This window comes from Mchenga conophoros, linkage group LG19 (genome assembly GCF_057382185.1).
Source record: "Mchenga conophoros isolate Kocher_MC1m ecotype Shallow Benthic linkage group LG19, M_conophoros_male_GT1.1, whole genome shotgun sequence".
Taxonomy (NCBI): Eukaryota; Metazoa; Chordata; class Actinopteri; order Cichliformes; family Cichlidae; genus Mchenga; species Mchenga conophoros.
Genome location: NC_140544.1, coordinates 3478693 through 3496167, shown reverse-complemented (window position 1 = coordinate 3496167; position 17475 = coordinate 3478693). Strand labels below are relative to the sequence as shown.

The following is a 17475-nucleotide window of genomic DNA, read 5'->3' as shown; positions in this document are numbered from 1 at the left end:
TCAGGCACATCAGGGAATAATCCAAAAGGCGGATTTATTAAACAAAAACAACATACAAAATATCTCTAACCCATACTACATAACCTAAAAAGAAACAAAGGGACACTTAGAAGCACAAGGAAACAATACTGAAAGGGCAAGAGACACAGCCCAAACATAATCCACAACTAAAACGCCAAAAGAACAAGTCATCCCACAAAGCAGACGGGTCTTGCCTGGATCTGGTGTCAAGCCGGCACTGCTGGATGACTTCTGGCATGGTAAGATGGCACTGTTTATGTGATGGCATGCCAACATTTGGCCTGATTGGGTGAATGTGACATGTTGTATAGAGCACTTTAAGTAATATGGGTGAGTAAAAAAGTGCTGTATAAGAATCAGTCCATTCACTGTCTGAACAGAGTTTCGTCATGTTACTTTTGCACTATTATGTTCCAGCACATGTTGTTATTACATGGCTTACATGGCTAAGGTACACATTAGGCTGACATCTGGGGCCAGAGCTGAAACTGTTCTGGGCCAGCACAGGGCCAGCAGTGTGTCTGCAACTGGCCTTGTGCTGGCTCATGTGTGGGCCACCTCTGGTAAACCAGATCTGGGCCACCATAGGGCCGTCATTCTTTGCGGTACGCAGGCCATGTGTAAGCACATTGTGTAGGACAGATCCAGGCCATACCAATTTTGCTATGTGGGAGGAATTATGTAAAAATAGAAACATCATAAAAATGAAAATGAACATAAAGTAAAATGTACTGAAAAGAACATCAGTATGGCCATCATTATTTGCTTGGAAAGTCTAAAGTTCCATGGCTTTGAACAGCCAGAGAACGCAATGCCCAGCTTAGAGTGACTAAAAGTAACTTCTTTTAACATTCTGTCATTCTGCCTCCATATCAAACATCCACTAAAAATAGTCATTTGAAAAAAAATATTCGCCACTTTTCATCAGATTGGGTTCCTCTGTTTATAGCAATTTTTAGAAAAGAACCCAATACCTTTGTCACTATACAGTTGTACAGTGAGATACAGAGCATCTCCTACTCATTGCAAACATGCTGGGAGGGTGGCTCTATCCGCCTTAGTGCAACTGCTGTACCATACTGTGATGCAGTAAGTTAGTAGGCTCTCAATGGGCGAGTGGTGGAAGGGTGAGCTGTAGTCCACAAAGAGCATTCTGGCGTAGCTCTGCCGCTGTTCTAGGTGACTCAGCACCGAGTGGAGGGTGATGGCATCTTCTGTGAATCTGTTTGCACGGTATGCAAACTGGTGGGGGTCGAATTCTGGGGGGAGGTAATCCTTGGTGTGCTGAAGGACTAGTCTCTCAAAGCATTTCATGATTTGTGTGTGAGGGCCACAGGGCAATAATAGTTCAGGCTGGTGATGGGAGACTTCTTTGGTACTGGGATGATTGTGGCTGATTTAGACAGGATGGGATGGCTGCTTCATCCAGTGAGAGGTTGAAGATTCTGGTGGAGATGAGGGTGAGCTGGTGGGCACATGGTCTTAGCACTTTACCACGTATTCCGTCTGGACCGGCCGCCTTCCTGGGGTTCACTGCTAGGAAGACACATCTGACATCGTGCTCCGTTACAGTGAATGGAGCGGTGCAGGAACCAAGTGAGGATGAGGATGGGAGCAGGGCTGAGGCAGATGAATGCTGCTGTTGTGGTGTTTCAAAGCGGGCGAAGAAGCTGTTTATTTCCTCTGCTAGCTGCACACTCAGGTTTTCTGTTTTCACAGTTCTGCCTCTGTGGTTTATGATGTCTATTATTCCATGCCATGTGTTGTTGCTGGACAGGTGGGACCACTTTTCAGGTCAGCTCGAGCAGACCTGTACAGAGCTCTGTCAACAGACCTACAGGGAGTGCAGAATTATTAGGCAAGTTGTATTTTTGAGGAATAATGTTATTATTGAACAACAACCATGTTCTCAATGAACCCAAAAAACTCATTAATATCAAAGCTGAATGTTTTTGGAAGTAGTTTTTAGTTTTAGCTATTTTAGGGGGATATCTGTGTGTGCAGGTGACTACTACTGTGCATAATTATTAGGAAACTTAACAAAAAACAAATATATACCCATTTCAATTATTTATTTTTACCAGTGACACCAATATAACATCTCCACATTCACAAATATACATTTCTGACATTCAAAAACAAAACAAAAACAAATCAGCGACCAATATAGCCACCTTTCTTTGCAAGGACACTCAAAAGCCTGCCATCCATGGATTCTGTCAGTGTTTTGATCTGTTCACCATCAACATTGCGTGCAGCAGCAACCACAGCCTCCCAGACACTGTTCAGAGAGGTGTACTGTTTTCCCTCCTTGTAAATCTCACATTTGATGATGGACCACAGGTTCTCAATGGGGTTCAGATCAGGTGAACAAGGTGGCCATGTCATTAGTTTTTCTTCTTTTATACCCTTTCTTGCCAGCCACGCTGTGGAGTACTTGGACGCGTGTGATGGAGCATTGTCCTGCATGAAAATCAAGTTTTTCTTGAAGGATGCAGACTTCTTCCTGTACCACTGCTTGAAGAAGGTATCTTCCAGAAACTGGCAGTGGGACTGGGAGTTGAGCTTGACTCCATCCTCCACCCAAAAAGGCCCCACAAGCTCATCTTTGATGATACCAGCCCAAACCAGTACTCCACCTTGCTGGCGTTTGAGTCAGACTGGAGCTCTCTGCCCTTTACCAATCCAGCCACGGGCCCATCCATCTGGCCCATCAAGACTCACTCTCCTTTCATCAGTCCATAAAACCTTAGAAAAACCAGTCTTGAAATATTTCTTGGCCCAGTCTTGATGTTTTAGCTTGTGTGTCTTGTTCAGTGGTGGTCGTCTTTCAGCCTTTCTTGAACTGAACATAAGTTCCCTGCAATTTCTGAAGAATATTACAGTAAATCTGGCTGAAACTTGGCCCAGACGTACAGCAGGTTTCCCAGAGGAGGGATGTGTTGAAAGTTGGACCTCAACTATTATGGATGATTTTTAATGAATTTCTGAAATTTCCATAATTGTAGTGTATTGGCTGTATTGTATTGCATATAAATGTCCTTTAATTTCTGAGTAATTTTACAGTGAATCTGGATGAAACTTGGCACACAGGTACAGTAGGTGTCCCAGAGGAGGGATGTGGTGAAAGTTGGACCTCAACTACTCAGGATGATTTTTAATGAATTTTTGAAAATTGACATAATTGTAGTGTATTGACTGTATTGGATTGAATAGACGTTTCCATTAATTTCTGAGGAATTCTACAGTAAATCTGGATGAAACTTGGCACACAGGTACAGTAGGTGTCCCAGAGGAGGGATGTGTTGAAAGTTTTACCTCATCTACTCAGGATGATTTTTAATGAATTTTTGAAAATTGACATAATTCTATTGCATTGGCTGATTGCGTTGAATATAAGTTTCCTTTAATTTCTGAGGAATTCTACAGTGAATCTGGATGAAACTTGGCACACAGGTACAGTAGGTGTCCCAGAGGAGGAATGTGTTGAAAATTGGACCTCAACTACTCAGGATGATTTTTCATGAATTTTTGAAAATTGACATAATTATATTGTATTGGCTGACTGCAGTGGATACAAGTACCCTTTAATTTCTGAGGAATTCTACAGTGAATCTGGCTGAAACTTGGCACACAGGTACAGTAGGTGTCCCAGAGGAGGGATGTGTTGAAAGTTGGACATCAACTACTCAGGATGACTTTTAATGAATTTTTGAAATAAACATAATTGTAGTGTATTGACTGTATTGCACTGAATATGAGTTTACTGTGATTTCTGAGTAATATTACAGTAAATCTGGGTAAAACCTGGCCCAGAGGTAAAGTAGGTGTCCGAGAAGAGGATTGTGTTGAAAGCTTGGCATCAACTTTTAAGAATGATTTTTAATGAATTTTTGAATATGCAACCAGACTGTCACGATGGCTGTATTGGGCTGTTCCATTGTAATTTGTGTGTGCACGTGTGCGCGAGTCTAGGCTTTCAATCAGGATATAAAGCGAAAAGGCGCTACCGTAAAGACTGGTGTAAAAGCGCAAGGAAATTTATGCGGCGGATAGGAGGCGGCTGGCTTGACCGCGGCTCACAAATGGCGGCTCACAAATGACGGCTCACTTTACCGCGGTGATAGAGCGGCTGTGGCATGCGGGACCTGTCCTGGTCTGGATAGCATGTGGAGCTTCGCTAGCAACCCGGCATTTCATCTCCGACAAAGTTATCCCCGAGAGAAGTAAAGCAAGTGTGTAAGTCCATCTCTGAATGTTTGTAAAGCATTCCTGCGTTAAGCTTACCAAACGATATATGCCTCTTCTTCTGCCTCTTCTCGCTGCTACTTCAATCATGAAACTGCTTAACGATCAGCTGATCGGCTTTTCTGTCGCGAGTCCGTCTCTCTAGTTTGCTTTTGGCCCACTTTGCACCAGAAAGAGGAAACCATCGGCTGAACAACAGCAGCACATTTAAGCTTGATCAGCTGTTGTTAGAATGTATTTAATATTACTTTCTACTCCAGGATCTTTTTCTATGTAGCTGACGGCTGGTAACTGTGCAGGGGCGGATCTAGCAAAGTTTAGCCAGGGGGGCCGATAGGGCATTAACAGGGAAAAGGGGGCACAAAGACATACTTTTCTTTCTTATTCTCATTTAAAATGTCTAGCTTTTAATAAATAATTATCCGAATCTTACACCCAAAGTTTTAATTTGATGTAAAATGAATAGAAGTCAATTACTGTATACAGTGACTATTAAGTCTAATATATATACCCTAGTAAGCTATAGTACTTTTTCCTTTGGGAAGGTACCATCTGTGCAGTCTGCAATTTTGTTGAAGAAAGATGTTGAATCTATTTAATATTTCTTGAAAAATAATTGATTTCTGTGCATTTTTTTTCACACTGCATCAAATTAAGGTTGATTACGTTGATTAAGCATCATGAGGTGGAGCGTGAGGGGTGGTTCCCTATTTTTTATTTATTTCTTTTTGTTGTTGCTGGGAGTTGGAACCCTATTAGTTAGGTTGCTTAATATTTACGCTAAGTACTCTTTAAAATACCAGAATAGGGAGGATGGTGTAGGTTTAAGTTTATTAGATTGATCAGTATTGCTGAACTATGAAATTTTTTTTTTTTTTTTGCATACAGGTATAACAGAATAGCTTTAGTGTAGTTGTTGTTTTAAACTTGAGTATGAACTTATACAAAATGCAGCAAGATATTTAAAAAAAAACAGTTTTGTTGATTAAAAAACATTATATCGGATTCATATCGGTATCGGCAGATATCCAAATTTATGATATCGGTATCAGTATCGGACATAAAAAAAGTGGTATCGTGCCATCTCTATTATATAGACAAACAAACTCCAAACAGAAAAAATAACTGTCTGAGAAATGTGGTTATAATAAAGTCCCAAAAAACAAAACACTGGAACCTTGAGTACATGTACTGAATAAACTTTATTAATTTTATTCATTTCCAGCTCTGCTAACAGGATGAGAGGTGGAAATGCATTAGAACAACACTGGAACAACATTATTACAAAATACATCCGGCTGAAAAAGAAAAAAAAAAACTTTTACATTCAGGTAAATGGAAGTTTGACCTTTTCACTACATGTACAGCTGGACGGATAAAATCCTACAGAAAACATAACATGATTCATACATGTTTCACTTTTATAGACAGGGACAGAGAGTGACTGCAGATGTGCCCTTTTGCTTGGAAGATTGAAAGCCTTTGTGTGGCTGCTGAGCAAAAACAGTACATGACACTTATTAATCTAGCAATTCCACCAGTCTTTGCCCCAATAACAGACAGAAAAGACAAAAGCTGTGCTATGCAGGAATTATTATTACCCTCATTAAGTAGGTGGAACCTGTTGCTGTTTGTTCATCTGCACAAAAGAAGGTTTGCAGAAAAAAAAAACAAGTTGAACTTCATGAAACTTGGTGGAGAGATGGAATTAAGGGCATTAAGGTTTGACTTTTTAGAAAAATATCTACATTTTTTAAATTATTTATTCCTATTATTACTGAAATAACATGGTTCAGTTTTGGGAAAGAAATCGGATGTCTACATTTTAAAAAAACTACAGAAAATCTCCACAGTAGTTTAAGTCACATCTAAGGAAACCGTCATCTTCCTCAAACTTTAACTAAAGAACTTTTTTGCCTATTGTGACAACTCCTTCCACCCCACCTCCTCCTCCTTTTAAGGGCACTGAACCTTACACTTAACTTACATTATATGATAACCCTGAATTAGATAAGCAGATGAAAATGGATGTTAAAAACAGTATTAGTAACATATGAATATAATTTATTGTAGACGGGCTTGGAAATTAAATGCACTGACAGTTGCATGTTAAAAGCACTGATGTGCAGCAGACCTCCTGTAAAAACCTCAAGGATAACCACAGTCCTGTCATAGGAACAGAGGCCTTTAAACACAACTTAAAAACAGCAACATGGTGACAATGTCAAATTAAAAGAATATATTCTGACAAACTAAAAGCCTTTGAAATGAAAAGGCACTGATATGGAACGTCTTCCCTTTACATCTGCTGTGGTTTTAAAGGTATAATTCATTTATATATATCAGAAAGTACAATTTCAGACATTTATTTAACCATAAAAACCGCATGAGTTACCTTCTCCCACTTATCTTATCTGTTAAAAATCCTCTATAATTTTATCTAATTGTTTTTCAAACCAATAGTTGGAAGTCACTGCTAATTTTGTTGCTGGGTTTTTAGGTTTGGGTTATGTTGTTGAGTGTTTTATGTCTCAGGTGGGATGCAAAAATGTGTTGCGATATCTTATTTTGTTCTGATGTAATCTCATTTGAAATTTGACATTTAAAAAAAGAAAAGAAGAAAGAAATAACAAGACAACGAACCTATTTCCTGCAAACTCTGTTTCCTGTTTAAAATTTTTCTTTGAATGGTGATGTTAAGACCAGATGCTGAAGTTTTCAGTCTTGCTATTATAAGATCAGAGGTCATGGCTCTCCTCCTGTCCTTTTCATTTTACAATGTCAGGAAACAGAATCAATTGAGCACATACTGACAACTGCATTTCAGGACACTGTCTATCCCTGTGAGCAAATTAGCACTGAGCTGCAGACTATGACCTCTGACCTCACTGTGAGGCCTACATGGAGTGGGAATAAAGTTATGTTACAGCTTCTGATTGCAATACATACTATGTCAGCTTTTACTCCCCAGCTTTAGTTTGTTGTGATGCTGCTGGAGCCATTGCGATTGTGTAAAATGTTAGATTTTATTAATTTTTATTTCATTAACTTATTTTATTTATTTATTTATTTTTTGCATAATGTCATCATCAAGACACATCTTTGGTATTTTTTATCTAAAAGCGTTTAAAGACGAAGTTTCCATAGTGCTACAAATGTTTTTAACAGAATAGAGATTTGCTACAGCCTGGACTGCCAGGTGTTTCAGTCAGTTTAGCAGTGTTTTTCTGTGAAGGAGAATAACTGTCATTGTTGTGTAACTGTGAAGACCTTTTAGGATAAAGCCGGAACAGCTTAAAGGATGGGGAAAAATCCAGAAAGATATTATGAACACCAGCAAGTATGCATTTAAACTTGCATCTAAAGTTTTGTGCAAGTGATGTCCTTTGAAATATGTTGCAGTAAAATGAATAAACTGCACCCTAGCACTAACTGTTACCTTCGGATAGTCGGTTTTCAAGGTTAAACATGAATATATGAATATGAACTTGCCGTCCTTCAGAAATTAAAGTGAATGGTGAAACCAGAATTAGGCAAATGTGGCTATATTATACAAGAACTTTGTCACTTTTCTTCTTTAATGCAATTAAATCAGCTGAAATGCTCATTATGTAAAATATTATCAAAATAAAAGTGCTTTGTTTGACTGCTGCCTGAAAATGTCAAGCATTATTGGGCTCTAATGCATCGTCTTAGTGAATGTATCCAACAAAACCTTACCCTTTGACCTTGTGTAGCATTAGGTGGCCCATTTGTTCTCCTGTTTGTTCAACGAGCAGCAGCAGACACGTTCACCTGTGATGGTTCTTTACATTTTTACACCTCTTCTCTGCTCAGTCTCTCTTCAGCAGCTTGCTTGGCGTCCTGTGAGCACTCTAGTCCTCAATATGATTGTACAAGGCATCTGCAGTAGGGTTTTTGCGGTGGGATGGGGGCACCAGGTGGTTGGGGAGCTCAGTGGGCAGCTCGTAGCCCTCCAGTTTGATCTTGATGAGATGCTGAGCGAGGGCAAACTCCTCGTCGTCCAGCATGCCATCCTGGTCGCAGTCGGCCAGCTTCCAGATCTTCCCTAGCACAGTGTTGGGCAGCCGAGAGTTCATCATCTCTTTCTTGGCATTGACGCCAGTTATCTTGCCGTTGATAGGCATCAGAGTGTAGAAGATCTCATCGTAACGGTGCTTGTCCCGGCTGACAATCCAATCTTCAGCGTCAGCCCCAGCACTGATCCCCTCACCGTAGCCCTGACCAAAGGGCCCATCCTGGGAGCCCTCAAAGGCACCACCTGACACCATGGCAGGAGGCTGCTTGGCCTCCTCCTCCCGGATCATCGCCATAAGAACAGCAATCTTTGAGGCTAACATTTTATCCACCTTCTCAATCAGCTTCACCTTCAGAGATGGGAACTTACTGAAGTCATAGTGCTGCAGCATGTCCTGGAGGAGAAGAAGAGACACAGGTTAACGTCTGCTAACTACTTTTACAGCTCACACTCAGAGAAACAACTACAACGATGACAGATAATGAAGCCTTTAAAATTGTGGTATATTTTTGGATGAGGTACTTGAACACATTATCATAACATGGTGGCTTGCTCTTTCTGCTCCAGCTTACAGCTTTCAAAAGGAATGCAAGCTGGACTCTTTTCTGCAAGGCTTTACTATGCACATTTTCTTTTTTTGCCACAAACCTCAACACAAGATTACAGCAAACTGATATTTGCATGTGGGATTAATGTTAGTCACTAAACTTTTGACCCCCTCCCCCGCCAGTCTGCCATTTATTCCAGATTTTATCGATTGCTTAAACACAAATTTCTGAAATTATATCTCACATTGCCAAAACAGTAAACACAAATCATCTCACTCAATTTCCCAAACATAGTATTGTACAATATTGAACAATCTACACTCAAAACCATTCACTCTTGCTGAAAAATCAAACTTTGCCCACAGACAGCACACACAAGGCCTCAAAAACACACACACAACAACATAGTCGTACACATTGGTGCAATAAATGTAAAACAATATTCCCAAAACTGGTAAGTTATGTTGCTTGTGGTTCTTCCCCTCAAAAACCTTTTCACATGATGAACACAAAAAAATGCAACCAATGTATATACAGTGGCACATTTTTATTCATGTACCATACAGTACAACACACACCAAAAACATTAGTCCACCTCAGCATCCTGTCTGTGGTCTGGGTCAGGCCAGGGTCAGGTTCCCTGTAGTGCAGCTGGAACATATGTTGTCTCAGACCATCAAGAAAAGCAAGGAGCTATAGTGTTATAGGGTCCTAGAATGGCATGCCGGTGGAGTATCCCTCGTTGGCTGATGGCTGCGCACAGAGTGACATTCCCTCCATGCTGACCAGGGACATTTACAATAGCCCGATAGCCAATTATGTTCCTCCACCTCCTCCTTGCTGGTGTCCTAGACCTCCTTCTCCTCCTCCTTGACCTCTTCCTATGCATGTCTTTGGATCCATTGTTTCAAACCTGAGTGAGCTGACTTTGGCCCTTTTGACTATCCATCAAAGTTTCTGATTGGTGTGTGATGCATTTTGACTCCTAGTGTTTCCACTTTGTTAACTGTGTGCTGATTGAGCTAAAGCTGTGCTTATGTGAGTTAACATTATTGACTGCTTTCTTGGGGCGTCTATCGCGTTCGGTGTGAACACACCGGAAGTGACCACATGGTGTCAGCACTGACAAATGTAGGGATTTGTGTGTAGAGTTTTGCAGTAACAGTCCACCACATCTGACTCATATGGTAAAGCAGGGGCATAGTGTTTATAGTTCAGGGAAATGGGTGTGCTTTTTAGAAAGTGGCATTATGGTTTTGAAATTTGGGTTCAAACTGAGGTTTAGATGTTGTTTACCTTTCTTGTTTTGTGTGCTTATTCCTTGACTTAGTGAGTTTGCTGTCATCAATGTAGTTTATTTTAAATCACCACCCAAAACACTGGGATTCCTTTTGTTTTGAGCATTACACCTGTTGTTGACTATACATAAAAATGGTCAGAGATTCTCACAGTGAAGTAAAGCAGACGAACCTTAAACCTGAATTTGTTTTACTGGCCAGCAGGGGTCACCTGATCTCCTAGTTACAGGGTCGTGCTTCACTTATGGTTGGTAAGTAACTACCATATGAGTAATGGATTGATTCTTATTTAATGCTTTTCTATACTACTCTTGAGCACTCACAGCAACTTTGGCCAGGATCAAACCACCAACCTTCTGATTAGTAGAGGGCCTGCTCTACCCCCCTGAGCCAGAGCCATTCACAGTCCTTTTACATTTTAATGAGATCCAAGCCTCACTAATGATATATATTTTATTCAGAAGCAAAATAACCACAGCCCAATAAAAAGGCCTAAATGGGCCTTACTAACACGCTGACAGCACGATTGCACATTGGTTGGATTTTCAGAGAGGTAAGTGTGTTTTAGCAATTTTCTGTACAAAAATCTATGAATTTTACACATTTTTGAATGACATGTAAAAGTTTCACTTAACATAATAGGATATTTTTCTGGAATTCTAATTACTAGTACCATATTATGCCTTCATTTTAATTACTGGTGTCGCTGCTTAAAGAAAACTATTTGTAAAATAACTACAGGCTCTTTTTCAGGACATCTCACCAGGGAAGTGAAAAATCTCAAACATTTTCTCTGACAATAATCCAATAAAAACAAAGTTTCGCTGAGGGAAACACACACACACACTTGCTGTGCAGCATCTCTCTATCGGCCCAGCAGAGCAGCTGCAGTTCAGTTCATTCTGTCCCAGCAGCTAAAACCTTCCCTGACGTCAGGAAAACAGTTCTTCTTCTTCAGATCACACGTTGTTCCGCATGATGACATGATGCAATGCTATAATCATTTGTTTATCATTTAAATTCAGGTTTTCTTTTACTAAACAACGATTTTCCTGTATTTGCATAAACAGGGACAGGGATTATATTAAACCCAGTGCTCCAGGTCTATCAGCCAGTGTCCAAGAGTGCATTTGCAAACTCTGCCACTCTAAAGGAGACATACACTTCAGAATGACAATTCCACCGAGTGGGCAAGAAGTATAGCACTACTATTCCTATGTGATGCTTCCTATTTGTCAAATTAAAACACAATTTTCTAGAGTCAGGGAAGAATAATTATTTGATCCACTACTGAATTTTTAAATTTGTTCACTTACAAAGAAGTATAAGGAGTCATGTTTTGCTTCAGAATCAAATACTTATTTCACTCAGTGACATGCAAACCAATTCATGACTTTTAAGTAATGCGCTTTTCTTTTCTGTATATTTGCCATTCTGTCTCTCTCCTTTAAAATAAAACTGCTATAAAAAATTAGAAGACTGCTCATTTCTTTGGAAGTGAGCAAACTGTCAAATTCAACAGGGAATTAAATCATTTCCCGTACGGTACGAGCGGCTTCTGTTTCAAGAAACTGTTACTGTGATATGACTGTGATACAAAAAACTATTCTAAAATTGGCAGTTACAGTTACATTGTCTCTTTTTGTTGTGTTAAAAGTGATTAACAGACTTTATCTGGGTTGAGTAAAAATATTCTCAGGATATCCAGGTCCAAAATGTGTGTGTGTGTGTGTGTGTGTGTGTGTGTGTGTGTGTGTGTGTGTGTGTGTGTGTGTGTGTTTTTTAATAACCAGCAGGAGATGACTCCTGTCTAATTGCACAGAGGTCTTTGGGAACTGCTGGCTACTGTGTTGGCTTTTACGTACCTGCATCTTAGTGACATTGGGGAAGTCTCCAGGGCTGATGTGGTGCTCTCTCTGTAGGACGGTGTAGATCTCCGGGAGTCTCTGGATCAGTTCATCCTTCTTCTTTTCCCGTCCAAACAGAGATGGCATCTCTTTCTTCAGGTAGCTGATAATGTAGGCATGCACCTGCAAGCAGGAAAGCAATGGAGATCATAAGCATTTTAAAATGCCGTGGAGGGGACACAGATCTAAATTCTGTGCCTTAAAACTTAAAGTTTCTTTTAATGGCAGCTTTGGCAGCTTTTTTCCTTTGAGACATTTGAGATTGCATTGAAAGAAGAGGAATGAAACTAAAAGTGTTGCATCAGAAAGCTGATTGAAACTGATCACAAAAGTTCATTCAGCTCATTAAATCTTAAAAAAAGCCAAAATTCAGGACAAGTGAGGAAGCAAACAGAGAAGAAGTCTGAGTACATGGCAACGCTTAACTGAGACAAAACCGAAGTTATTTATGACTGATCCCCTTTAACTCTTCTGTGTTACCAGTGTAACACACAGCACGGCACAGAAGACACTACCCTGATAGATCCTCAAAAGGAAAAGGTCACAGCCCTCCCGCTGCCAGAGCTCCGTTCAATAACAGCACTGTTTACACAGAGTTTCCTTAATCACACCACCAACACAGGAAGTCTGCTATCTGGGCTACAGGTTACCATGGAGGTCAAGGAAGCTCATACTCTCATGTGTTTAGGTTAATAAAATGAGATTTGAAAATTCAAACAATCAGAAATTGTGAGATGACATCTCACAAATTTAACTTTAATCATTTGTATTTAAGTAAAGAAAAACAAATAATCTTTACATGGAACAACCACAACGTCGACATTTTGTCAACATAAAAACAAAGAATATTTCACAAAATATTCTTTGTTTAAATCTTTAAATATGATTTTATTATGGAATGAAATGGATAATGCAGAAATCTCAGGCTGTTTCCTCTTGCTGGAATAAAAATATAGCTTGAAGTCTGGGTGTTGAGACTTTGGATGAGAGAGAAACAGGAAACTATGAGATGCTGGGTCAGAGGGGAACTTATGGTGACTGATGGATTAGAAGAGGAGAAGAAACAGGAGGAGAAAGGAGGAATGTAGGAGTGCAGGAGGATCATCGGTTACACAGGCAAAGGCATAATGATGGTGGAAGGAAGGGAGGAGTAACACAGTGAGGGAATGAGGTCATGGGATTTCTGAGGGCAAAGTGCCAGAGTACATGAGTGCCATTTATTAAAAGTTACAGAGGAAGGAAAAACAAAACTAAAAAGACTCCTTGGCATGTTTCTGGGTGCTGAACATAACTACATGTGTGAGAAAACAGCTTAGATTCATTTCATTTTCAAATGTACAAAAAAAAACCCAAACACAAAACTGTCATTTGTAACTGTAACAAAAACATCTACAAATCCCATTATTTCCTTTGCATCAGTGGCTTAACGTTATCACACCACAAACATCACATCGCAGTGTTTCCACTAGAAAGCACTTGTCATATGTTAGTAGAGAGCAGCCAAATCCTTTGTTTAGCTGATAATTGAAATATGCACCATAACAAAGTTGCTAAACCTCACAGGATTGTGTCATTTCAAGAACTTTTGCAGCTAAACACACATCTGTGCTTGGTGTGGATCGCTCACTCAGGACAGATTCCAGCTCATTGTATAACAACACAACAGACCTGATACAGCTGCTGGATGTGCCTCACTATTAAGTTTTCACAGCAGCCTTCGCAATTTCCCACATAAATACCTTATGAAAAAAGAAGCAACCACGGAGGAAGAGGCTGTGACTTCACACTGAATCTCCTGAGATGATAGACGATCAAATCAACTTGAGCGTCATTGTACAACATTACGAAACATTACAGAGATTATTAATATTAATATGATTGATGTTATTAACCTGCTTCTCTTTGCTTGCTCAAAAATATAGTGGTACCTGAAGTACTTGATCTTTGTTATACTTCAAATTAGAGATGGACCGATCCGATATTACGTATCGGTATCGGTCCGATACTGACCTAAATTACTGGATCGGATATCGGAGAAAAATAAAAAATGTAATCGATCCATTAAATATCACGAAAGCACCTCGCAAAACTTGCAACACGCCGTAACTCACCTCAGAACGTTAGCAGTCGAGCAGTATGCATCACGTGATAGAGCAGCTGTGGCATGCCGGACCTGTCGGTGGTCTGGATAGCATGTGGAGCTTCGCTAGCAACCCGGCATTTCATCTCCGACAAAGTTATCCCCGAGAGAAGTAAAGCAAGTGTGTAAGTCCATCTCTGAATGTTTGTAAAGCATTCCCACGTTAAGCTTAACAAGCGACTGCCTCTCGCTCTCCGGCTGCTACTTCAATCGTGAAACTGCTTAAATGATCAGCTGATCGGCTTTTCTGTCGCGAGTCCGTCTCTCTTGTTTGTTTTTGGCCCACTTTGCACCAGAAAGAGGAAACCAGCGGCTGAACAACAGCAGAACGTTTAAGCTTGATAAGCTGTTGTTACAATTTATTTAATATTACTTTCTACACCAGGATCTTTTTCTACGTAGCTGACGCTGGTAACTGTGCAGGGGCGGATCTAGCAAAGTTTAGCCAGGGGGGCCGATAGGGCATGAACAGGGAAAAGGGGGCACAAAGACATACTTTTCTTTCTTATTCTCATTTAAAATGTCGAGCTTTTAATAAATAATTATCTGACACCCAAAGTTTTAATTTGATGTAAAATGAATAGAAGTCAATTACTGTATATAGTGACTATTAAGTCTAATATATACCCTAGTAAGCTATAGTACTTTTTACTTTGGGAAGGTACCATCTGTGCAGTCTGCAATTTTGTTGAAGAAAGATGTTGAATCTATTTAATATTTCTTGAAAAATAATTGATTTCTGTGCATTTTTTTTCACACTGCATCAAATTAAGGTTGATTACGTCGATTAAGCATCATGAGGTGGAGCGTGAGGGGTGGTTCCCTATTTTTTATTTATTTATTTTTGTTGTTGCTGGGAGTTGGAACCCTATTAGTTAGGTTGCTTAATATTTACGCTAAGTACTCTTTAAAATACCAGAATAGGGAGGATGGTGTAGGTCTAAGTTTATTAGATTGATCAGTATTGCTGAACTATGAAATATTTTTTTTGTATACAGGTATAACAGAATAGCTTTAGTGTAGTTGTTGTTTTAAACTTGAGTATGAACTTGCAGACTTGCAAAATGCAGCAAGATATTTTAAAAAACAGTTTTGTTGATTAAAAAACACTATATCGGATTCATATCGGTATCGGCAGATATCCAAATTTATGATATCGGTATCGGTATCGGACATAAAAAAAGTGGTATCGTGCCATCTCTACTTCAAATATAATAACATTTTACATGCTCTCAAACTTCGTTCTATGTGGTGTACGCTAGAAGGCTTTTTACAAAATAAAAGCCCTTTGTTTCTTATATGCTTCTACCAGGCTGGACAAGTGTTCCAAATACTGAGCTGAGCATATGCCCTGTATCCCCCACTATGGTGACCATAAGCAAAAATGCAGCTCGGTTAAAGTTAAAGTTAAACCGTTAACTGTTTGATAGCTCTACATTATTATAACCAAATAAACAATAAGGCCCTGATTTAATTTTTTTAAAGCTCATTTTATTTATTTATTAGTCAGACCTGCTCATATCAAATTATAAGTCTGAAACATTAAAACACACCAAGTAACAAATTAACTGCAGTTACATTGTTGTTACATCAATTATTGAGCTGAATTACAGTTTTCCTTTCTTTATTTACTTAACGTAGGACTACTTTGAAAATTATAGGACCCCTCTGGCTGTATACATAAATACAACCATGTTCTTATTAGCAAGAATATAAAATTAAATTATATCTAAAAAAAGACCCACACCAGCACAGTGATGGCAAAATATAAGCCCTGCATGATATGTGTGACGCATGTTTTCTATCTCATTTAGTTCTTTAAAATATATTAAAAACTCTTCTAAATTGAATTCATGTGGTTGTTGTAAGCTTGGTTTCAGGATTAGGGTCTGATTCAGGCTTTATTTCCACATCAGTGTTAAAATTAAATACCACTTCTGTTTCCTGTTTCCCCAGAATAAAAAACATCTATGTTTCGATTCTTCATTTGAAAGGCTGAAACAACAGCTGACATCATTAGAAACCATTTTCTCACAAGGACACCTCCATTAAACATAGATTTAGCCAGTTGGAAACACTATCCCAGTGATCCTCAGTCAAATATTCCACAGTATTCCTAGAATTCCTCAAAGTCTAGAATTCCTGAAAGTTAACTCCAACCACAACGTGTGACTTCCTGTCTCACCTTGGCCAACCTTGCCCTCTTGATCAAGTCGTTGAGTTTACGGAGAGCAGCATTCCTGGGAAGACTCTGGATGTCCCGGAACAGGTCCTGAGACTCTGCCTCGAACAGACGCCTGACAAGTACCAGGAATGAATCAATGAATGAATGAAGTAAGACACGTATATGGAGAAAGAAATCCTACTCTAACAAGCAAATGAGTAAACACACGAACAAATGGATGGATGGATGAAACAATACATACATCATGGAGAAAGGTTAAATAACTAAATTAGATTATTTTATGAACATATGAATAACAGTTTTCTTCATTCTTACAACCATCTATCATATTATATTTTTATAGTATATTTATTTTTTCATTCAATTCCACTTGTGCAATCAATTCTTTTGAGAAAGCAATAATCAATTTTAATTGCAGCACCTGTTCTACATGTTTTAATGTGTAAACACATGAACTGTGTACATGCTGTGTAGCTCCAAGCTTAGTTTTTCAATTCCATCCAAAATTTGTCTTTAGACAAATGGGGGGTGGGAACTAAAACAAATTGCTTCAGTCAGAGGATGAAATTGATGGGTTGGTTTGGAATTATGAATCATAGATAAGAGGTTCTCATGTCTAACTTCATTAAAAAAGCATCATTCCCTGCGAACAAACAGACAAAGTAACGTATCTCACCTGTTCTCTGTGTTTTGCAGCGGTTTGGCCCAGAAGGAGCCGAGATAAACTCTCACCACCTCTGGAGTGTTGATCACCTTCCCCAGTGACCACATGAGGGCGCCATACACCCGCATGAGCTGCTGGGTGTCCACCTAATCGAACAGGTGAGGAGGAGGAGCTTAAGGTTAGACTGACACAGGTAAGCAGAGTTTAATTTCATGTTAGATTTGTTCAGCTTCTCCTACCTGGTCTGCCTTGTTGAGGACGACTCGGATCTTGTCGTCTTGACCCTTGAAAGCTTTGATGGCCTCTGAAAACTCATCTGAGATGTCCAGCTTGTGTGCATCAAAGAGGAGAATGATCCGGTCCACTCGCTCTCCAAACCAACGCAGGACCTCAGCAAAGTCATAACCTTGCAACAGGGAGACAAA

The 17475-nt window shown here is 39.5% G+C and overlaps 1 protein-coding gene across 1 annotated transcript in view; it reads right to left on the bottom strand.

Annotated features, from left to right (window-relative positions):
- Nucleotides 1-5452: 5452 nt before the first annotated feature.
- The window catches only part of ehd4 (EH-domain containing 4), a 36518-nt gene continuing 24495 nt past the window's right edge, over nucleotides 5453-17475 (bottom strand). Inside the window, exons 4-8 of the mRNA XM_085256307.1 lie at nucleotides 17290-17456; nucleotides 17063-17196; nucleotides 16387-16498; nucleotides 12020-12184; nucleotides 5453-8702 (exon numbers count right to left, since the gene is read on the bottom strand). Of these exons, the coding sequence (XP_085112433.1) occupies nucleotides 8145-8702; nucleotides 12020-12184; nucleotides 16387-16498; nucleotides 17063-17196; nucleotides 17290-17456 (1136 nt within the window). The 3' untranslated portion in view covers nucleotides 5453-8144. The remainder of the gene's footprint in view (nucleotides 8703-12019; nucleotides 12185-16386; nucleotides 16499-17062; nucleotides 17197-17289; nucleotides 17457-17475) is intronic.